At 44.2% G+C, this 24,570-nt stretch overlaps 2 protein-coding genes across 2 annotated transcripts; one reads left to right on the top strand and one right to left on the bottom strand.

The window, feature by feature from the left end:
• The first annotated feature begins 246 nt into the window (after positions 1-246).
• mmp28 (matrix metallopeptidase 28) lies at positions 247-15,760 on the top strand. Its single transcript, XM_010871368.3, has 8 exons — positions 247-557; positions 6,241-6,326; positions 6,881-7,077; positions 12,284-12,505; positions 12,711-12,956; positions 14,570-14,719; positions 14,817-14,984; positions 15,344-15,760. Exons 1-8 carry the CDS (start codon positions 423-425, stop codon positions 15,739-15,741), a joined length of 1,602 nt encoding a protein of 533 aa, XP_010869670.1. The 5' UTR covers positions 247-422; the 3' UTR covers positions 15,742-15,760.
• Positions 15,761-18,031: 2,271 nt separating this feature from the next.
• Positions 18,032-24,266, bottom strand: LOC105012382 (protein FAM124B). Its single transcript, XM_010873188.3, has 4 exons — positions 23,866-24,266; positions 22,741-22,772; positions 21,757-22,550; positions 18,032-20,786 (listed from the first exon to the last, which is right to left on the bottom strand). Exons 1-4 carry the CDS (start codon positions 23,934-23,936, stop codon positions 19,995-19,997), a joined length of 1,689 nt encoding a protein of 562 aa, XP_010871490.2. The 5' UTR covers positions 23,937-24,266; the 3' UTR covers positions 18,032-19,994.
• Positions 24,267-24,570: the final 304 nt, after the last annotated feature.

The raw sequence follows: 24,570 nt of genomic DNA, 5'->3' as shown, positions 1-24,570 counted from the left end.
ACCTCGGGAACAACACTGCTGCCATCACTGCATTTCAGTTGAACATGTTACCTTCAATTCGCCTTCATTGCACATCTACACATCCCACTTGTAACATACATTATACTTTTTTGCCCTCTTTTTGCAATTCTGGTCGGATGCTAACTGCAGTTCGTTGTATTGTACTTCCACTGTTCAATGACCATTAAGTTGAATCTAATCTAGCCTGGGAGCGATGGGCGGAACGGTCCCTCCCTCAATGTCAGCAAAATGCCTGGGACAAGAGTGGATATGGCGTTCCGGTACAGTTTTTGTTCAGCACTTGGATTACAAACATGTCACTTTCTCACATCAGAATTACAGTAGGCCTCCTTGGATGTTATTTCGACTGCGATGTCTAGTTATGTCTGCGGTTGGTGTAATGGTATTGCCAGTGTCATACAATGAGTTTTCGAGTCTCTCCGAGTCAAAGTAAGTTGCGGCATATTGGTGCATGGATCCTAACCGTTCTGGTACTGAGGTCAACTGTTTGCACTCCTCCGTCCACCAAGCGGGCGATCGATACCGATGACGCAGAAGTACGTTTAAAATATTTTTTGACACCGTTTAATTCAAGCATTTTGCGGGATATTGTTTGCATATTTGTTCACCTGTAGTGTGGCACAATTGTTGCCCATGAGGTACGTATACAAGTTTAATTTCACTCAACTAACAGCCTTCACCCCCGGGGCAGGTTTCAAGACTGTGTGCATAGGGAGGCAAGCTAAGGGATCGAACAGAATAGCTATCGAAAAAATAAATTCCAATTATATACGGGACTGATGGAGGTTCTATGTTGAACGAAATGATTGTCTCCTGAGCTTAAATATGGTGTCCTTAGCTAAATAAAAAGGTCACAATGTTCAATTTTCTTTTCTATTGAAGTTTCTGCACAAATGTTACATCTCAACCTGGTGACCGGGGCATATACGTACGCATACATTAATCTGAGGTCTACTTCGTATATATGCTCTATTAAACGTAGTCTCCATGTCAAAATATACAAGAATTGGCAATCTGTATGGCAAATTGATATATGAAATTAATATATAATGTATTTTAAAATATGTTTAGTTCTGTATATGTATGTATATGGCCATATATTAGATTACAAATATGTCAGTTGGGATGGGGGGCGAGCGAGATCAGAACATTCTAATTTCTCCTCTTAAAGACAACACCTCTGTGGAAAAAGGTACTTCCTACATATTTATTAAAACACCAAAGCCTAATCGTGCTTTATAGGGATCTGTCTGTCAGAATTAAATTATTATTCTGGCCAGTTCGTTTGAACATGTAGGCTAGTAGAACCGACGGAGGTGTTCGCCATAAAACTAATGACCAGATTTTGTGCAAATCTGAGAAAGCAATGATTCATTTTCAGAATAAAATTATAATTGGAAAAGTTATTTCTAGTTGTTAACGTGTGTAAATGTTCACGTCTTTGCCAAATGTAGTGGGATAGCTGGGGAGGTCTAGCCTACACAGTATGCAAAACCTCTGTGCGTACAGGGACCCCTGCTGTATGTAAACCCTATGGTTAGTCAATGACTCAATGGTTAAGGTTAGGGTTACAAAAGAATAATAGTTACATTTGAGTTAAGTTTAGGTGTCACAGTACTGGGGTTAAGGTTACAAAACTAAAATGGTTACATTTGAGTTATGGTTAGGTGTCACAGTCCTGGGGTTAAGGTTAGGTGTAGGGATACTTTCTTTTGGAATACAAAAAGTGTATTTTTAAGGAATACACAAAAGGTTTCAGTAGCTCATACGAACGGCAAGCTGTTAAATAACAGCCCTATGGAGGTAAGCATTCATTAAAAAAAAAGTAATCTGGAAAAGAAACATGACTTTCCACTTTCCAAGTATTATTGGTTTAAAATATGTATTTATTCAAGCCATTTGGACAGACAAATGCCCTAATGAAAATAAGTCTTCATCATTGCATTTTACATTCCAACAACAAACAACCTTGCATTACGTTTTGAGTTCAGTTTGAAACTGAAATAGTGCCTAAAATTTTACATGTTAAGGCTAACCTAACAATTTGTATTTCAGGTGTAGTTTCCCTTTAATTTGTGCCACAGCAAAAGAAGTGTGTCACATTCAATTTGTTTCTTAAACTGCTAAATTGCAGTATTGCACATGTTTCGTTTTTCCCCTCACCACCACATCTGTAATCATCCCTCATCCTGATGGTGCATGTTCTGTCAAGCCCTGCATGAAGAATGCTTCTCACTTTGACACAAAGACGGTCCTCACTTCCTCCCTCTTAGTTTTAATTCAATTAAATTAAAATTACTTCATTGGCATGACATAACAATGTACATATTGCCTAAGCGTACTGTCTAAATGAAATTAATTGGATTTACAGTGGAACTTCATTGAAGTAATAATAATGATACAGGTTGTCAATGGGACAGTTGGTACAACAGTAATCAAAAGGAAATAGAGAAACATGCAATACAATGTGCAATATTTATAATATCAGTAGTCATAGAAATAACAATGGCATGGAACAATACCTTATTTTGTGGCATGCAGCAACCAATACACTTTGGAGTAGAAAGCCACAACCCTCTCCTATCTTCAAATAGATTTTACGAAGGAAACTTGGAAACAATACAAAATCTTTCCAGGCATGACGTTATTGGGTGTTGTACATTTTAATTTTGACCATTTCTTTGACCAATCAAGTGGTTGGTTAGTGAAACTCTTACTCTTACTCTTACAAATGCATATATCATTGTATCTTTATAGATTTTGTAATTTGACTAATGATATTCTGAGCATTCTTTAGCCTTTCTTTAATTCTCATGCGAAGATGGATACTCCCCTTTGTCACCCCTAGTAATGAGGGGAAAAGTTAGTGCGCTGTTATATGAAGGGGATATTTGTTGGTATATATTAGGTATTACTACATTTAGATGTAAGTAAGGGACCCATATAAAATCTAGTTCAGTCAGGTTCATCTCCAGGCTCTGCCTGGGCCACTCAAGGACATTAACAGACTTGTACCAAAGCCACTCCTTCATTGTCTTTGCTGTGTGCTGGGATGTTGTCCTTTTGGAAGGTGAACGCTCTTGAGTAGGTTTTCAACAAGGATCTGTCTATACTTTGCTGTGTTCATCTTTCCATTGTCCCTGACTAGTCTCTCAGTCCCTGTCGCTGAAAGACATCCCCCACCACAAAATAAAACTGCCCCCACCATGCTACACTGTAGGGATGGTATTGGCCAGGTGATGAGTGGTTCCTGGTTTCTTTCCAAACGCCACTCTGACAGAGCTACAGTTCCTGTATGGAGATGGGAGAACCTTCCAGAAGAACAACCATCTCTGCACCCCTGTGAATTATTCATAACCCATACAGGATAGTGAATCATACAATTTCTTGTTCTTGTTTCTATAAGCAATTGTGTATTATTATTACTGAGTTTTTCAAAGCACGAGTACCCAGTTTCATCTTTAAATTATAATTTTTTGCTTTCCTTTTGTCGACATAAATAAAATAAAACAAGGGGATGAATTGCCCACTCTCCAAAAAAAGAGAGTATAGCAAGATAGCCATCAGTTCAGTTGTAAACACTACCAGATGGTCTGACAATCGACCAAACCATGACCCCTCTCTCTGGCACTGCAAATGCTGACCCAGTGTAGCCAAGCAATGGAACAGTGCACGGGTAGTGCACGGGTAGAACATCACTACACACTGTACACACCTAACTGCAAAATAGTTCAGCCAAACCCACCATATAACATGGTTTTGAAGGTATGTCAATGATTAGATCTTTATTGTCATTGAACACTACAAGTACAGTACAACAAAATGCAGTTAGCATCTAACCAGAAGTGCAAATAGAAGAGCGTATTAATTATAATGTATGTTACAAGTGGGTGTGTAGATATGCAATGAAGGCAAATGCAAGTACAAATGGCAATTCTAAATGTGCAATGAAGGTAAATTGAAGGTAACATGTGCAACTGAAATGCAGGGATAGCAGCAGGGCCTTCTTCAGCCTATTTGACCAGGGTTGAGGTGTTGAGTGTCCAGGGGAGGTCCTTGGAATTTGAAGCTGGGCACACGCTCCACCTCAGTGCCAGCAATGAGAACTGGGGCATGACTGCTGCCTTTAGACTTACTGTAATTCACAGCTCCTTGGTTTTCTTTGTTTTGAGGACCATATTGTTGTCAGCACACCATGCCACCAGGTACTTGACCTCCTCCCTGTAGGCTGACTCATCATCATTGCCACTGATCAGGCCTACCAACATGGTGTCGTGTACAGGAACACAGTCGTGGGTGAAGATGGAGTACAGGAGGGGGCTCAGCACACAGCCTTGTGGAACCCCAGTGTTCAGGATCAGGATCAGGGTGGAGGAGGTGAAGTTGTCTGACCTGACAGACTGAGGTCTGTTAGTTAGAAAGTCCAGTTGAAGAGAGAGGCTGATCCCCAGGTCATGGAGTTTGTTGACCAGCCTAACGGGGATGACCTTGTTGAATGCTGAGCTAAAGTTTATGAATAGCATTCTCACATATAGGTGTTAGTTTTGTACAGGTGGGTCAGGGCAGAGTGTAAAGCTGTTGAGATGGCATCCTTTCTAGACCTGTTTGCTGGGTAGGCAAACTGATAGAGATCCAATGTTGGGGGGAGGCAGGACTTGAGGTGGGCCAGGACCAGCCTTTCGAAGCACTTCATGATTGCGGGGGTGAGTCGTTCAGGCTAAACACAGTTGACTGCTTTGGCACAATGGTTGCTGTCTTGAAGCACGTGGGGACATCCGCCTGGTCCAGTAACAGGTTGAAAATGTCAGTGAAGACTTCAGCCAACTGCCCAGCACATGATCTGAGCACATTCCCGGGGACGACATCAGGCCCAGTGGCCTTGCGTGCATTCACCCTGCTCAGTGCAGACAGCACATCTACGGTGGAGTGACTGAGGGTGAGGTCCAAGGAAGCATATGTTTCAATATCCGTATAGGAGTCAAGTGGGGTTTGTGTGGCAAAAAAACTCCAGTCTGTGTGTTATAACTGGTGTTGTAGTAGTGAGTCTGACCACTCTGGCCACACTTTGACTGTCCTCACTGATGGTTTCACCTGTTTAATGAGGGGTCAATTCTTGGGGAGTAGAAACAGTGAAAGGTGATCAGACTGTCCCAGGTGGGGGGAGGGGGATGGCTTTGTAGGCCTCTGGAATGTTTGTATACACGTGGTCTAGTGTATTGTCTCCTCTGGTGGGTCAGGAGACATTTTGTTGGAATTTGGGAAAAACTGTTTTCAGATTTGAGTGGTTGAAAGCACCCTCCGGATGTGCAGTTTGCTGTTTGCTAATAGCAGCCGGCAGTTCTTTCATTGCCACATAATCATCAGTTATTCCAGATTGGTTGAGCACTGACTTCCAGTTACGTTAGTGTCTGAACACCATGCCTTGTTTACATACAAGCACCGGCCACCTCCTCTGTCGTTACGTCATGCCCCTCTTGCCCAGTTGCGTTTTCGGGTATGTTGTTGTGTAGCCACGTTGCCGTGAAAATCATGATGCTGCAATCCATAATCCTTTTTTTGTGAGATGGTTCTTAGTCGTATTTTGTCAATTTTTTTCGCCAGTGACCGTACAATGGAGCAAACATTTTAGAAAACAGTTCAACAAGTAACTTATAGGGCTATCCAAGTAAAACAAAGTTACAATTTAAGTACTGGTCTGTCGTAATCATTCTTGGTCACAAATATTTCAGAAACTTTACATATCAAACACTCAGTGTTTGTCAGTAGGACAAATAGTTCAAAGTAAACACTGAATGGTGTTAACATGTTTGACTTAGTCACTCATCATAGTATTGTCAAAATATCATTCATTGGGTTGAAGGCCTGTATTTGTTTTGCGTTCCACCAGGGTTTCTGCCTTTTTAGAACAAATTGCTTAGCTTTAATCAAACTTCAGTTAGTTGTACATCATGGACCCACATATAACCTCCCAAGTCAATCGGTTGTATGAGGCGTTTCTTCAAAATGGCAGAAACTCCCTCATTTTTGGAGAGCCATTCAGTGGCTCTCCAAAAAGCCCCTGAATGGAAACCAATCAGTGGTTTAGGACAAAAATAATTCGTAAGTACTGATGCATGTTAGCCATTTTGCGAAAATGTTTTTGGAAGAGCTTGGCAATTTTCTAAATATTTAAGAATGTACCCTTGTAAGAATTATGAAATAGAATGTTACACATTGCAGGGCTTCCTGGAAAAATATGGCTACCTGTCACATCTACACCAGGACGAACACATACACAATGCAGCTGAGGTTAAAACAGCAGTCAGGTACGCTCTCTCATTGCACTCACACTTTTCAATCATCTCCATGTTTTTCACCCAATGCTGTTCTGTATCCCTATTTTCCATTTTTACCAGGGGGGGATAGACTAGTCTTTTTCCTCTGAGAGCAGAATTTTTAGGTTGGAGAGTTGCAGTCTAATGGTCATTATGTACATAGAAAAATGCACTTATCAAGATCTTGGTGGGCTGATTAGCGGCAGTTCCAGGCTATTATCCTTGTAGCTGAGTCAGGCTATATTAGAGGTGGGAGTGGTTCTGTGGGCTAACCCTTTGGGGATAATGTAAAACGCAGACAGTAAAATATCGCTCTGGAATTTAGTGGTTGAGCCTCAAATATCACAGAGTGTTATGCTGTTGATACATAATCATTAGATTTACTTCACCAGGACATCTCTGAGTAATGAGGTTTGAGAACTTGAACATGAGTTAAACAGAACAGAGACAAATCCTCAGTATGACAAACACAGTTCCCCTCATGTAGGTTTCTTTTCTCAAAACATTGTTTCATTGCGTATTCATTAAGACCTCATCGTTCACAGTGAGTTCCAGTGGCTGTCCCACTTGCCAGTCACCGGACAGCTGGACAGTGCCACCCTGAAGCAGATGGGCACGCCTCGGTGTGGGGTGAAAGATGAGGGTAGCCACCAACTCTGGGCCCAGAGAGTGAACTCTGTCTTTACAGGCAAAATGGCCTCCAGTGGGCCCCGATTCCGCAGAAAACGCTCTGCACAGCCAGGTGAGGGAATACTGAGGTGTGTGTGTGTATCAGTGTGTGTGTGTGTGTGTCAGTGTGTGTCCTGAGCAGGTGGCCCTCTAGGGCAGTGGTTCCCCACTACGGTCCTCGAGTACCCCCAACAGCACACATTTTTGTTGTAGCCCTGGACGAGCACACCCAATTCAACTCAGTGAGAGCCTGATAATTAGTTGACAAGTTGAATCAGCTGTGCTTGGCTGGGGCTACAATGAAAATGTGTACTGTTGGGGGCACCTGTAGTTGGGAACCACTGCTCTAGGGAAACAATGGCTTTTGTTTCATGCTGTTGAGCTCTGTGACTGTTGTATCTCCAAGGCTGTACACACCGGTAGATGGGTTGCTCCCGTCATAAAACCAATGACTAATAGCTCTGAAGACTGTAATTAAGATGTTCCTTGAGTAGGCAGATTGACCCCCTCCGCCTCAGGAGGTGGTTCTTTAACTGCTTACCTGTTCAACCTTACCTTCTCATAATGTGTGGCAAATGGCTCTTATCCTTGGTCTCTTGAGAGGTTTTGATTGTACACAGGTCTTCTGCATGGTCTACTGTTTGTGTTAGACTGTCTGCTCTTGGTCTGAGAAACAAACTGTAACAGCCTAGTGTCAGTGACTGTAACAGCCTAGTGTCTGTGACTGTAACAGCCTAGTGTCCGTGACTGTAACAGCCTAGTGTCAATGACTGTAACGGCCTAATGTCAATGACTGTAACAGCCTAGTGTCAGTGACTTTATTAACAGCCTAGTGTCAATGACTGTAACATCCTAGTGTCAATGACTGCAACAGTCTAGTGTCAGTGACTGCAACAGCTTAATGTCAGTGACTGTAACAACCTAGTGTCAGTGACTGTAACAGCCTAGTGTCAGTGACTTTATTAACAGGCTAGTGTCAATGACTGCAACAGCCTAGTGTCAATGACTGCAACAGTCTAGTGTCAGTGACTGCAACAGCTTAATGTCAGTGACTGTAACAACCTAGTGTCAGTGACTGTAACAGCCCAGTGTCAGTGATTGTAACAGCCCAGTGTCAGTGACTGTAACAGCGCAGTGTCAGTGACTGTAACAGCCCAGTGTCAGTGACTGTAACAGCCTGGTGTCAGAGACTGTAACAGCCTGGTGTCAGTGACTGTAACAACCTAGTGTCAGTGACTGTTACAGCCTAGTATCAGTGATTGTTACAGCCTAGTATCAGTGACTGTAACAGCCTAGTATCAGTGATTGTTACTGCCTAGTATCAGTGACTGTAACAGCATTGTGTCAGTGACTGTGATGAAGCAACCATTCCTCCGCTGCTCCTGCTTCTTGCCTGAGAAAACGGTCACTGAGGGAATTGGCTAATACTCTGAGAATGTACAGCAGGGGAGAAGGTAGAGGGTGTTCCAATGTATATTATATGGGAATAGGTTTGACTTTGTCCTAGTTGTAGGATTCTAATGCAGAATTCCCTATGATATTCATTCCCAATGATAGTACCCAATTATATTCACTGTGGAAAATTCCTTAACCCTTATTCAAGCTCAGCAGTGCAGGTTGTGAATTATTTTTGTGCTTGTGATAGGTTTATGTCTTTTGGAACCACAGCCCTCCTGACTAACCTTTTGTTTTCTCTTTGGGTTAAGGTTTAAGTGGGTATCAAATTGTAAAGAGTTAGGTTGCTGATTATTTGATATGACTGTACAGTATAACGATAACATGCATTATATGCAGGACTAACCTCGTGTTTTGTCTCTGTTGGAGGTCTCCTTTTGAGCGTACTGTCACAGTATATCTCTCAGATAGACCAGTGATACCATAGTGCCTTGTGGATGTGTGTGAGTAAAAAACATGCTTTCTTGGCTAAGAAAGCCTCAACCCACTGCACCTCCATGGTTCTGCTCTCCAAACAAGCAAACAATAACCTTCACTATCAAATGATCTTGGTCAATTCCTAGAGTTTGAGATAGGGCTTTCTCCCCCAACAACATTGCTACACAGGACATCATTGTAATTGCTTCCACAAGGGAAGTCAAGGAATGTCTTCAGTATCCAACTTCCTGCAGTCGTTGGTCTCCGCTGGGACACTTACTCAGCGGAGGTCTATAATTTCTTGACTGAAGGCAGTGACTTAACACAGAATCTCAATGACTCAATGTCTCAATGCCAATGACCAATGTACAATGTGGATGTACGGGGGGAATGGATTCGCTTTACTTTTGTAATATTTTGCTTTTGTTGGATGGGGTTTTGGAGGACATGTAGGGGTCACTAGTCCCTCGGGCATAGCCACAGGAAGTGGGGGTGCTGGGGGTGTACCATCAATGGATTCCTTGGATTCGAGGCTCAAACAAAACAGTCTCAGCTGAACAATGGATTGTTATGTTATTTTTTTTATGTGTGTATGCTGTCTAACTTGATGATCTATGTGGACTTCTGGAAGAGCACCTCCTGCATTTGGCGGTAGCTAATAGTAATCCATAATGCCATATCCCTAAATTGATTCAGTCTCAGACCAGAATATGTAAGGAACAAGAGTGCTGAAGAAATCTTCAGGTGGAGTCATTCTGTGGGTGTAGTTCTGGAGGCCAGGTCCTGAGGACAGCCTTCGGATGGACCTGTAAATACCATGTCCTGAATACCATAAATACCATGTCCTGAATACCTTAAATACCATGTCCATTATTACATCAAACAACCTAAGCAACACACTAGTCTAACATTGTTGGATACTGTTTTTAGGTTGCCTCACTAACCCCTAAACGCCCTCATGGAACATTTACACCATAAAAGTGACACACACTAGCCTGCACATGCACTGTCCCCCAAAGTATTTGCCTTTAGGTTCTGTAGCTTTACGCAGATTCACTGGGTGTACCAGGTTTCCTATTCTCAGGTCTTCTGCTCTGTCCTCCAGATCCATATACAATTAAGAGACCGCTGCACCCTTTTCTTTCCTTTACAAAAAAGTTGAAAAGGAAGGTTTTGAGTGAGGAACAGAAAGGTTAAAATTAAGAGACCACCGCAAATTGAACACTTCTGTTCCTCACTCACACTTTCCTTTTCAACTTTTTTAGAAAGGAAAGAAAAAGGTGCAGTGGTCTCTTAATTTCTTCCAAAGCTGTATGTATCCAGGATCCATATGGCTCAAGTGTGCGTCTTTCACCATGACCGGGTGTCTGGCAAGACCTTCCAGTCTCAACGTTCCCTGTAGCCGCTCTTTGACAAAGCAAAGTTCTTGTGTCTAGTTGATACCCATATCAAAGTTATTCTGGTCCAGTGTGCTATATATGGAATATGTTGGTGGCTCTGTTCAAAAGTAATACGAGAATAAGGTGGTTTTGGTTTGTGGTTGTTTCCTGTGAGAAAATTGTTCTTTTGTTGTTGTTACTACTCATGATGTGTCTGTTTTCTGTTTGCTGTGGTGGTTTCTAGGGTGCTGCATATTGTAATTGTGCACATTTACAAGCTAATTAAGTCTTGTAAAGAAGAAAATTGCAGAGCTTCACTTCACTGCACTTTAACAAATGTGTGATTTTGGTGTAAACAAACCGAGGCGCAAAATCACAACATGTTAAAACAAATTGTTTACCTAACCCATATTTACTCAGATCTCTTGCAAAACAAAAATCAGGAGTGATTGGGATGACCAAGGAGACCTAAAATAAAAAATTTCCTGGGGGATTAAATGAAAATGAAGTCATATAATTTTGTAAATTGTAAATTCAATGTAAATGTTGGTTTGCATCAGATGAAACCCAATGTTGTATATAGCACAGAGATGGACAGTCATTCATGTATTTGGAAATGATAGTCCTGATGTGGTCTTTATTAAGTGTGGAGCTTATTTACAAAACTATACCCAGCATGCTTTGCAAATGTTTATGTACATTTTGGTAATTTGGTATCTAGAGGAACTTACAGTCTGTGCAATCAACTAGATGAACAACTGTGTAATCACATTCAATAAAATATGAATTTGTTACTAAAACAAAATGTTTGTATTTCAATTAAATACAATAGTTTCAAATGTATTGTATTTAATACAGAATCAAACATTAAATTGACTGTAGTTTGGCAAAAACAAATAGGTATCTTTTAAAAAGCGTCTATGAACATTCTATGAGCATTTAGCATTCATTCAATTTTCGAAACAATGAATGAGACCATCCAGTGGATCAGAATGTGTATATATTTATTATACAATTAGATTATTAGCACAGATTTTTCAACTATGGAATTACAAACCTCATGAATGAGATGGTACAAAAGTTTTTAATAGGATCGCTTCTCGAAAATAGTGGTTCACTTTTATGTATTTACTGTTTAAAGACAATCTACCAGGTGTTTAAAGACAATATTGCTATAGACATATACACTTTAAAGGGTTAATCAAATAGTACACAGCACTTGGTTGGTTCACTAAGCAGTGTGCTGACATGGATAGCATCTTATCATTTAGAAAGCCACTGTTCAGAAGGCCCTTGACGCTATTCACAATCTGTGTCGGATATCACCAACCCACATAACCTCTGAAAATATGCACTTAAAAAACAAAAAGGGGGGTCTGGCTCGTGTTCGAATCCTTAAAATGTTAGGATAGTGATTTGGCTACAAATTTAGGAAAACCAACACAGTCATATCCCAACTTCACATAATACTGGTGTATTGTGTGGACCTTTCTTATTTAGCAACCAATGTGACCATGGTATCTTGATATTTGGCATGTTGACAAGTTATCATTCAGATCATGGATTGCTGGTTTAGTAAAGAAACTGAAGTCAAGTCAAGACTGAATACCTTGACAGAAATAGAGGCTTTTTTAGGATTGTAAAAGAAACAGTCAAAGCAACCTTTTCGGTTTATTTGGATATCACCTACTGTATAGGTAAGCCAGAGCCTCTAATACAGTTGTTGGGATGGGCCTCCCTGTATAGCAGATGAGAGAAACAGTGTATTATTCACAAAGCGCTCTTTCAGAAATCAAAGTCAAGGCAGTGAATTATAGCACAAGAACACAGGATTGGTGAGTAATACATAAGCCAAGAGTAGCTTCTGAACTAGGTAAAACCGGCTTCACTTGTCTTTTCCCCTTGAAGTGGAACAGCTGGAAAATTAGCTCAGGCTTGAATGTCTTGTGTCCCTTAACAAATGTAAAACTCAAGGTGCTCTGAGGTGTGTCCACTTGTGACGAATCTCTGCCGTATCTGTCCCTGCAGGTGAAAAGTGGTACAAGCGTCACCTAACCTACAGGATAGTGAACTGGCCTCGTCACCTTGCCTCTGGCCCTGTACGACTGGCGGTACGCGCCGCCTTCCAGCTGTGGAGCAACGTGTCGGGTCTGGCCTTCCAGGAGGTCCCTGAGGGCCCCACGGACATTCGCCTGGCTTTCTACGAAGGAGAGCACAATGACGGGGCGAGCAACGCCTTCGACGGTCCAGGTCAGGATCCGTCTCCATCCTGCTGGGACTATGGGGCCCTGGAGTTTTACTCAGTGGGCCTCAGTTGGGTTCTAGGTCTGGTGGGCTGGGAAAAACCTGTTGCCAAAGTAAAGAAAGGGTTTGTCAATCAGATAATGTCTCCATTGAGAGGACGCTGGAATAGGGTCCTGTCTAAACCACTCAGAAGCCCTCTTCTGTCCTGTAGGAGGAGCTCTGGCACACGCCTTCTTTCCTTGTCGAGGGGAGGCCCACTTCGACATGGCAGAGAGGTGGACGCTAAATGGACACAAAGGCCACAACCTGTTCATGGTGACAGCCCACGAGATAGGCCACACCCTGGGGCTGGAGCACTCACCAGTGCGCCACTCTCTCATGTCCCCTTACTACAGGAAGCCGGGCCGCTCCCTGGTCCTCAGCTGGGATGACGTCACTGCAGTACAACAACTATATGGTAAATAATGAACAATGTCCGCCTGTCATGTCGAAAGCAACGGCGACATAGAAACCACGCCGTTGTCAAAGTTCGCAATGCACCTGTCTTAGTCAGATCTGTAAGCGAAATCCTTTAAATATATACGGTATATTTCATGTAAAGTTTCATTTGTTTGAACCCTTTTTTGTAAAAAGGAAATGTACAGTGAAATAGGCTGAACTTTCAGAAATGCCTTCTGGTGCTTCTCGACAAAGGTTGAGTTACCCCCATCACACACACAACCGACAGACTTATTTTGTAGAGTGAGTGATGTTTTACAGTTTGGTCTTTTCCCCCTGGATGCCAGTAAATGCTAGCTTGGCTGGCAACTCAAATTCTTTCTGACTTTAGACAGAAGCCTTTACTGGCATCCAGGGGTGAAGTGAGTCACAGCTCACCCTGCCCAGTCTGGAACATAGGTTGTGCCAGCCAAGTAAATTAATAACTTCCTATCATAATTTTTCTCCTCTCTCAGAAGTGGCGTTATTATATTTACAGATGTAGGCGGTTTACCTGGCAGGATGAGGTTTGAACACTGGTGTGGACATTGGTCCTAGGGTTTGTGGTGGAGCAATTTGCCCTACATGCCTGGCCCACGGCTTCTTATGTTGAACTAGTGAAGTAGCTGGTTTTGCAGGAGGTTTTAACCTCCGTCTGGCATGTGGAAGACAGGTTTCCACAGGTTACTGCTGTTGCTGTATATGTGGAGTCTCATCCATCCTCCACCAGGCATTTATACAGGAATGTCTCAGTGGCTATGGAACAGTCCTACCTGGATTCAGCCTGGAATCCAGTGAAATGTAGTCTTTTAGACATGCCAATAGTAGATGCCTTTCGCTGTTTGATTTCTGAAGGGGAATTGCCTCACACTTCTGGGAAGCAATTGTTTTTTCAGTGAGATGAAAAGGAATACACTTAACCTTATACTCCGTTTTTTGTCCTCAAAACATTTAGCATATTTATTACGTAGAAGCAGGTGTCTATCAAATCTTTCAAACTGCGTTATCACTGCTAATTGCGGTATCTGGTTCCTCATATAGAAAACTGGAAAGAAGACGTTAGTGACATTATCCTCAGAGATAATGTGGTATTGCAGTGGACCTGAGGGCAAATAATCTGGTTTTCCTGCCTCTCCTTGGGGATCCTGATATCATCCATCAATCCTGATATTTTTCACTGTTAAGACAAATGTTTGCACAACCTGTTGAAGGCATAATGGTGGTGTGATGTCCATGGTCTTATTAAAGTAGGCTGCTTTGTGTTTTGTTTTTCCTCCTTTTTCAGAATTCCGTCACTTATGCTGTTGTTTCAAAATGGTGTGATGAGCCATAATTTAAAATATTTTCTCCCATCCATTCTTAATGGTCTCACACTCTTGTCCTGAGTTCTGACTAAACTGACCACGGGTCTGTAATGTGCTTCAGCCAAACCCAACTTCTCTGACTAGAGTTTTCTTTTATGTCATATTTTGATTCTTGTTTGGGCCCCAGGAAGAGTAGCCAAACCATACTAAATACCTATACCACTCTGTTAGTTAGCTGATGCACATCTAGATCCAGGCTACTGATGGTCTCCCTCTCTGTCCTCCCTAGGAAAGCCTCCAGGGGGTCTGTTGCGGAGGTTACCGGGACATGTTTTCAGCACAGCCCTGCAGGAGTGGGAGCTGGCTGAGGACTCAGAGGGCCGTTCTGGCCCGGCCCAGCCCCTCTACTGCCGGGGAGTCTTTGACGCCATCACTATGGGTAGAGCACCGCCATACACGATACTAACGGAAATGACATTGATTGGGAGAACGCAGCGTGTTGTTACATTCGAATCTCCTCTTTAAATGTGCGTCAGACACGAACCAGACGGTGCTGGTGTTCCGGGGCGGTGTGTACTGGACGGTGTCAGCAGAGGGAAATGTGAGCGTCCCTCTGCCTCTCCAGCAGCGCTGGCCCCACCTTCCTCTGGGTATCCAGGCAGCTGCCTTCTCCCCCCTGGACAGCAAGTGGTACTTCTTCAAAGGTGCACTAATCTGCCAAAATGAACTTCAGTCAATTAATTATGGTGACGTGGCTTATTAGTCTTACTAACCCTATCTTAGTCCACAGTGACTAGGATCTGGTTCTGTGGCCTACCGAAGAACTACACTGCCTATCAGTACTAAATCCACATAATCCTAGATAATAGCTAGTGTAGCAAGGTAGAAGTCAGAGCTATTTTAATAAGTGTAGTGGACAATTTTGCATTAACTACCTTCACTAAAACTAATACAAATGTTTGGCCTGGCTAAATCCATACAGGCTCTCAGCTCTCCAAACAGTACCTCAGGATTTTGGACAAGGGGTTGTTGATTGTGCTGTTTTGCATCCCTCCCTCTCTAGGTAAGGGGATGTGGCGTTACTCAGGCAGTGTCCTGGATCCTGGTTTTCCTAAGAGGAGTAAAGAGTTGGGCCTCCCACGCCACCCAGACTGCGCTTTCTACTACGCACCCCTGGGACACATGGTCCTCTTCAAGGGGTCCCGCTACTCTGTGCTCAACCTGCACACGCTGAGGTCCGAGCCTTACTATCCCCGCAAGCTGGCAGACTGGATCGGGGTGCCCCAGGGGACCAACGGGGTGGTGACCCGTCCTGACGGGCTCCATTATTTCTTCAGGGAGCAGCAGTACTGGAGGTTTGACCCGGTGAAGGTGCGCGTGACCAGGGAGGGCCATTGGGCGCGGGACTTGAAATGGACAGGCTGCAGGCGTAAGACCCACCAGGGCAACAACATCCTGTGAACGACAGAACTACAGATCTCATATCGAAGTTGATGGAGCCGAGTCATTGGCCATTACGGAACTAGACTTGTGGTCACACTCGGTGCACAATAAACCTGACAACAGTTGTGGACATTATGCTCATTAAACCTGAGCCCGGATTCAGTCCTAGTTATGGTATACATTGAAGGTGTTTACCGTCACTTGGACTGAAGTTGAACATTTGAAGCGTCCACCAACCTAACCCGCTTAGATTGAATCCCTTCCCTGATGATCAATCCTTTGTGGTAATCAACAACTCGGTGGAAAATGCCTGTTAATATTTCTTTTTTTACTATGAGCATAAAGGGATGGTTTACCCAAATTACAAAGTGCACCATGTTCCAAATAATCTAAAAGTATCGGAAATGTATTTTAAAGCTTAAAACTTGTATGACAAATGTTAACATTGGTATAATGACCTGAATGAGATTTCTTCCAAAAATAGCAAGAAGACATATTTTTATGCACCATATTGTAAACTCCAGTACTGAACTTGAAGAATGCATTTCGTTTACCTGTATTTTACCAATAATTCCATGGTAGGTGCAGGATAATGGAAGGTCAAGACATTCTTGGAAGATCTTCAGTTGGGTGAGACAATGTCTAGACTTGATTAAACAGTTATGAATGTAGCTCTCCTCCCACTTTGCTATGGTAATTTCAGAGCACAGGACTTGGATGGAATTTGTGTCAACAAATGCTAAAACATTGGCATTTCTGAACAGTAGAAATTATTGTAATAAAAATAATTTCAGTAAGAAAACACAACAGGAAAAGCAGCTGCAAGGGCTTTGAGGCACGACTTCACTCTTTTGGCTGCTGCTTTTTCTGCCCCAAGCTGCTCCCCTGGTGCCCTTTTCTGCCCAGAGCTGCTCCCCTGGTGCCCTTTTCTGCCCAGAGCTGATCCCCTAGTGCTCTTTTCTGCCCAGAGCTGATCCCCTAGTGCTCTTTTCTGCCCAGAGCTGTTCCCTTGGTGCCTATTTCTGCCCAGAGCTGCCCTCCTGGTGCCTTTTTCTGCCCAGAGCTGCTTTCATGTTGCCTTTTTCTGCCCAGAGCTGCTCTCCTGATGCCTTTGTTTGCAACCCTGACAAGACATTAGTGGACGCAGGTGTGCAAGTGGCGGCAGCTGAGCTGCGTTGAAAGGCCTCCCATTTTAGCCCGGGGCTAAAATCACTCTTAAAACTGAGCTAAGGTGCAGTGTGAACGTGCTTAATGAGGCACAAAGCCTGACAGTTTCAGGACAAAATGTCCATGTCCTAGCAGTTAAAGGATTAACAGCATATCCACAGAGTTACTGTGGCATCAATAAAAAAAATTGGTCTAGGTCTCTTTTACAATGCTTGTCCCTTAACCAGTGAGTGCAGGAAATTATTTAAAAAAAAACTGAAAACATGATTAGCGAGACACAACATGAAACATGGGTTGGGACATAACACACAAGTGACTCTATTCTAAAACTACATGGGCTATATTCAATCCTGCGAGCTGAGTGCCTTGTCTACTGCACCATCTAAGGTAGTGACAAAAATATTTTTATCATCTATAAAATGTTCAGTAATTGAGAATATCAGAATACGATTGCTTGTAAAAACTATAAAATCGCATGAAGAAACCTAAATCATTGCTCCACCTACTTTGTTTCAAGTCAACATCACCATTGGCTTTGAACGGGGCACTCAACCTGTCTGGCACTTGAGAGGCCATCCGGTTTCACACTGTTTAAAGTCTGCTCAGCTGGACCAGCTTCAAACAAATGCCCTCATTGCTAAACTCTATCCTTAATTAATCACAAGGTACCAACTGAGCTGGTCTGGAAGATCTGATCACAATCAGTCCTTTTAATCATCTACACCTGCCTAAAAATCTGGACACAGTCCTTTTAATTGTCTACACCTGCCTAACATTTTTTACAAAACCAGCACACAGTGAACATCAGACTCATGCTATTGAGGACAGATCACATCCCCAAGCCTGACATTACATTTCGGTTGGATTAAAATAATGTAATCCATAGCCCTTTCGCATTCGGTGTATACTGGGCTCATGTGAAGGAACTCAGAGCATCAGTATATTCAATGGATCAAATGCCCAAAAAATAATTACACTATTCAAGAGTTGTGAGAATAGTTACAAATAATTTAATATACAAAATACAATGAATCACTTTAGTAATGCGTATTCCTGGTTCATGCCTCTAGAAACATAAAAAAGTTGGTTGTACTTTACAACCTCCCTTTAAGTTCATTAAATAGTTAAGAGCTGGTTTGTCAGATATACATACGTAATATTAAGTCCTCAACTAAAAGGCATTCTGCGGAAATTCTCCATGAATAGGTTCAGACTAACCTGTCTGAGGATCTGACCCAATGAGGATCAGGCTGGTAAATGTTGGTCCCATCCCAAATGGACCCGGAGACACTATTCTCTATGCACTTCTGGAGATATAAGAGGACTAGATTGTAATAAAGAATATGGGTCTGCGGTGCTGGTCCAGTTCTAGTGCTGACACCCATGTAGATCCCCTGTCCCACCGCTCCCAGTTGGAGTTTCAACCATCTCATCTCTCATCCCATCCACCTGTCAGTACAAAACACCAAACATCTTCTAATCTTAAAACACCCCCCCCAAGATATGTGGAACCTTCAACTCAATTCTATCAAACCCGCTTTGCAGTATATACACAGTATTTCTTTTTCCAGTGGTCAAATGAACTGAGACGGGACGGACCTACCATCACATATATAGGGTTGCTTAAGCTATTTAGAATCAGAAGTACATATGTGGGCAAGGAATTCATGAAATAAATAAATGCATTGCCTAAAGATTGCTATTGCAGGTTTAAATGAACCCCAACCTCAGCAGGAGAGGGCGAGGTGGAGTGATTTCCACATTGATTGCCCCGGACAAATCCTCTTAGATATCCTGAAGTGCATTGGGCAGGGATCCATTTGGGAAAAGGCTGCTTTCCCGGGACCAGGTTATCACCGGCCTTGCAAGGCTCCACGATAATGTCACATATTATGCATTATTAAGACAGTACCATGTAAGACAAGCAGCATCTGATGGCTCTCTAGTCCTTATCCCACTCTAGCATTAAATCAAGTTGTGAATATATAGTTTGAAAAAATATGCCTAGCACATTCCTGGACATTTCCCGAAAATAAATGCATATTATCAGCTCCCAAAGTATTTCTGTGTCTGCTAAAATATGTAGTGGTTAAACATAGTGGTTTGGCAAGATCTTGTCAACACAACATTTGTTATTATATTACACATTTTAACAAAAATGCAGAGTGTGGTAATCCTAGAAAAACAGGCTAATGTTACAGTACAATACTACAGCGCTGTGTATTTTGCCCTTTGTATATTTTGCCCTTTTGACACAATGTAACCAGATATTCAACCAAAATGACATTAACATGTTTTGACCAGACCAAAAACAAGCAGTTCATTCTCAAATGCTGTGATGCTGTGTTAAAGCGGTTCTGCACTAAAGGGTGGCCCAGAATTCCTCCACAGTGATGTGAGTGAATGCTCAACAACTCCAGGAAGTGTGCTGTTGCGGTTATTGCAGCTAAAGATGTCAGTCAGAGCAGAACATTGCAATTATTTTCACACACATGGCTATTGGGTGTTGCACAAAGTTGTTAATTAAATAAATAAGTATACACTTTATTTGTTTCCCTTCATTTAATAATACTTTTGAACATTCAGAATAGAAAAATGATAAAAAGGGTAAAATACTTTTGTCAGACTGGACAGACAGTGCTATGTTATATTGTTTTAAGATTTAGGCCACTGATTGAGATATGCTTCCAGTCTGATACCACACAGATCAACCAAATGAAACATCCCACCACATTTACCAACCTCTCGCTTCATATATTTGTATGCATTTCAACTTAAACTGCTAATAAAATGCATAGATGCCTAGTTTGTTACACAGACTATTCATAGGCTTTACCACATGTTCTAGCCCAGCTAGTTTGGGTCCAACAGTGTCCTGTATTCCTTATAATGTGCATTAGTTTTGACCAGAGGCCTATGAGCTAGCACTAGACTGGGAGTAAGGTGACATTTCAGATGTAGACACGGGTCCTCAGAATGCCATGATGGTCTAAGGACCAGGAAGTTCCAATATTTTTGTCTCTGTAGTCTTAATGGGCTTCTCCAGAAAACACCTAGTTACATAATGTCCTACAACTGTCAACCCTAAAGCACACAGAGACCAGTCAGATAAAGAACTCATCTAGCGGCTCCGTGCCGTTCGTGGGCGACGACACAGACCTCGTGGCGGGCCTAGTCTGTGGCCCGACCGGCCCTCTGCTGTAGCCCTGACCCGGCGAAGCCCGTCCGATGTCCCAGGCCGGTGACCCTGCTGTGCTCCCTGGACTGGTGGCTGTGTGGGGGCTGCTCGCAGACCAAGTCCTGTGAGGGGGTGTGGGTGTATAAGTGTCAGGTAGGGAGGCACTCAGCTCCCTGGCCAGGCTCTCCAGGGCCGAGGCCCCGACAGCAGCCGGCCGCTTTGACCGCGGCACTGCTGAGAGGGCCGCGTCCGCCGAGCCTGTCGCCGTAGCGGCGGCGGTGTCCGAGCATGTGCTCATCGCCACGGGGACGCCCGTGTCCACGTTGGTCTCCGGCTCCTCCTCCAGCAGCAGGTGGGAGATGGACACGGAGGGGCGTGCCGGGGAGGGGCGTGCCGGGGAGGCGACGGGGCAGGGGAGGGGGGAGGAGTCGTGGGTGTGGTTGACTGAAAGGGCGGCAGGACTGCTGCGCTGGGATGAGTAGCAGGAGCTGCCTGGGGGCGTGCTGCAGCAGCTGTCTGAGCCCAGGCTCTCCCCCCGGCACCGCGGGCCCCCGAGCCTGTCCCCTGGACGGGTCATCTGGCCGCAAGGCTGCTCGGCGTGGGCTGCTGGGGGCGGGCCTGACACGGTGCTGCTCAGCGAGCCTCTTGGCGAGATGCTGGGGCAGGTCAGAGGGAAGGCACAGCTCAGGGGTTGACGAGGCTGTTCTGGGGCTTTTACCTGGGGGGGGGGGCAGAAAGACACTGATCTTCCCTGAAACGGCTGAGCTGGAAAGAACGGACAATCACGGAACCCACAAAGACTAATGTACTGACATCTCCTAACACACACCAACACACGCTAACACACGCTAACACACTGATGCACACGTCTTCACGTTATCCATTCAAATACCATCCTTTGGGAAATTCCACAGAACCGAGTGACACTCAAAATACAACAAAGCATACAAAGACAACTACATCCACATAGCATTTCCCAAAAACACAATTACAGTGTTACTGCCCCTTCCTGTAATGCAACCTTGGGAGTCAAATTTAAGTCTCTCCCGTTTATTGGCCAACATGTCATGAAGAAAAGATGAACGAGTATTACCCGACTCAATTACACCTATGGATACCTGGAGGCCATTTTTTTTTACGTGAGAGCGTGCGCTCTACTGGCCGAGCAGAGGAAACCAGTGTGGTGATATATGTTTCAGGGCTTCACACGCACACAGGCTTTACACGGCTCTGCTCCTGGCAGGGTTTTTACGAGACAATCAGCGAGGGTGCCGATCCGAACTCGCTGTGTAGCTGGAAGATAATTACTACATAACTTCATCCAGCACTACATGCTTTCACAGCCCCAGAGCACCGCCTCCCCAGGGGACAGAAACCACCAAGGTTTCACGTCTCTTAAACACTCGCCACAAATCCAAACCCCGAACGTATTTTCATCTCGAGAAGCAGCTGCGCTTGGTTTTGCATGTTTCCAAACATCTCAATGTAGGAACAGAAACGCAGTAAAAGAGGACTCTGGCCGAGCAAAGCTGAGACGAAGGACACACCACACTGGGTGGCTTTTACACTCCGGCGCTCTCTCTGACACCAGTACCACAGCGAATTGAATCAGTCCTGCAGTGCAGTAAAAGCATTAGTGCATTGGTGTCGACTGAAATACACAGGGGGGTATGAATGGGTTGCGGTACCTGGAACAGAATCTTATTGCCGTCCAGGTCTTCCGTCTGCCAGCGAGTGGCACTGATTGGCGTGCACGGGTTGGGCAGCAGGGGCACGAGCTGGCCGATCTCCTCCACCCTGAACTGCAGCACGGCCGAGCTGCAGGCCTCCACCGTCACGCCCGGGGAGAGCTGCTTGAGGGCCAGCTGCAGGCACAGCCCCGGCTCGGCGTGGAGCGTGAACCAACAGAACCCCGTCTTCTGCTCCTCCGCCTCCCGGCGCAGCACCGTCTCGTACAGCCGCACGGCGTCGTCAAAGTTGTCGTAGCCGCTGTGGAGGGTCACGCGCAGCATCTCCCCGCCACAGTGCACCGGGCGTACCCCCCACACGGGCATGCCCGCACCCAGGCTGTAGAAGTCCCGGCTGGGCAGGAGGTAGGGGCGGAGCAGGGCGTTGGCCGGCGACGTGGAGGAGGTGATGTGGACGCCTCCGGCCCTCCCGCCGCAGCTCTCGGTGTGGTGGTAGCGCCAGGGGGGGCGCTGGAGGAAGTCCAGCACCCGGAGGATGCGCTCCTCCCCGTAAGCCTCGTGGAGGAAGACCGTCACGGCCAGGGAGGGGTAGCCGGCCACCGGCCACGGGCGCGAGCGGGAATAGTCGCGGAGGGGGCAGGCCCGCTCGGACACGTGGAAGAGGCGCAGGCTGGGGCAGACCCAGCGGAGGAGGCGGTCCAGGGTGTGCTGCAGCAGGAGGGAGTCCCCAGGGTTTGCCAGGAGGTGCATGCTCATCAGCGGGTGCTCCGGGGCCAGACCGGCCACTAGCTCACCTAACAACACAATACAGGCACAATCAGACTGGGTCGGGGAGGTACTGACCGAAGCCAACTACAAGACAGGAAGCACTCGCCCCTCCGACATTCCAGAATAACACAGTCAATAGGAGCATTGTCGCGGCAGAGAATAGTGGGTGTGAAAGGAAACAACCGACATCGGTGATATAAATGGTATAATACTTACTGCTTGATGACGACATCTTACTGCAATCAGATCTACAAATGGAGTGACAGAAAATAATAATAATAAGGCCTTCACAAAAACACTAACATCATGGACCATCTGTCATTATGTCACCTCATATGTTGAGCAACTTTGCATCTTATTTATCAGCATCACCTTGTAGGGTGATCTTCGCACCTCATCCTTCTGTAAATATATATATCACCTAATTTGGAGGAACTTGCCTACTGACCTCTTCCTTACTCCATTTTACATAGTGTTTCTTCTGATTGTCTTTCATTGTTTTTATCGTGTCCCTGATGCATAACTGAGTGTTTTGTCTTGCATTTGTTATGCCATTGACCAGGTCGTCATTGAAAATTATAATTCGTTCTCAATAACTCTCTCTCTGGTTAAAAACAACAAACAAACTGGTCTTGGAAACTGTAACCCCCCCGGCTATGTTTTCCATTTTCAGTACATGAAGTCTGTGGTGTGGGGTTGGGAACACTTGTAAATAAAAACACAGCGTAAACATCGCAAAGGCCGGTCTGACCGAATTCCAGCTTGAACACCCAAGCAGTGCCATCTCGCGGCGCAAACATGTCTCTTTCGTTACCATGACAACGGTTCTGTGGTGGGTTAGAAAAGCTTGTTGTGGCTAGCTAGCTAGCCAACGGTTTCTTACAACGATAGTTAGAAAGCTAACAAACCATATTAGGTTGTGATGGCTTTCTATCGTACTTGTTGGATGATCTAGTAAGACTGCTAATTGAAATAAGCACTTCTAACATTAAAGTTACTCATGAAGTTACTAGTTATTTAGAACAACAGTTTAACCAAAAAGTGACCAGCCGTCATTCATTGTATGTGCAATGTCCATTCAGCAAACTAGCTAGACTCCTGCTAGCTTGTTAAGTTTGTGATTCCCACACACACTTTGATGTGACTAACGTTAATCTTTACTGTAGCTAGTCTTAAATTATAAATGTTACCCGTTAGGTGATGTAGATTGGCCGGGTAACGTATAACTAAGATACTGCACAATAATTAATAATGGGTATGATTCACATATGGGTGGATACCACAAACAATGCTTGGTACTAGCTAGCTAGCAAAAAGTAGCATGATTTGGAAGAAACTTACTCGGCTGTCTCAGCTCCCGAATCCATGTTTTCATCATCTGTTCCGTTGAATATAATCGATCTTCGTAGCATTGTCCGATAATGCCACCGGACTTCAATCGAGTGTTATGGAGAAAAACACATTTGTTCCAGTGGCTCTAGTTACTGTACTATGCTTAGGTCAATCAGCGTTCAATAAGCTAGCTATTTAGCGGCTAGCGAAGTCAGTTTTTCACCAGCATCTTTCCAGTTGGGAGTCTGACACTGACGTCATCAATTTAACTGGTACCGTTAGGTTTGTCTCCCAGCCGGGAGTAGATCAGAAAGTCAGATTTTGCGAGAATATACTAAAATGAAGTGTAAAAAAGTCACGTCAACTCACCAACAAATGACAAGCGACTTACAATGTTAACCAGTAGATATGAAAAATGGGAGAAAGGGTTTAGTCTACCTAAATTAGGGAAACGTGCTTGAAGAATAGCACCAGATGGCAGTCGTCTCACCGCACATATAGAAGACAAAGGAGCTCCAGACGGGTTAACTAGACTTTGAGGGGCAAAGGAGGTAATACCTCTGCCGTAATGTAAATGGGTCTTCAATCCTCGAGAAAATGAGGACATCATCTGTCACATTTTCTGTTAAAGAGCATTAACAACCATTGTACTATGCCTCCAATAAGCCCTTGTTACAATGTTGTGACATTCTGGATGTGCAGCTTCTGGTTTGT

Source organism: Esox lucius, chromosome 1, assembly GCF_011004845.1.
Source record: "Esox lucius isolate fEsoLuc1 chromosome 1, fEsoLuc1.pri, whole genome shotgun sequence".
Lineage (NCBI taxonomy): Eukaryota > Metazoa > Chordata > Actinopteri > Esociformes > Esocidae > Esox > Esox lucius.
The sequence above is the reverse complement of the archived record's forward strand: the minus strand, read 5'-3'. Positions and strand labels throughout refer to the sequence as shown.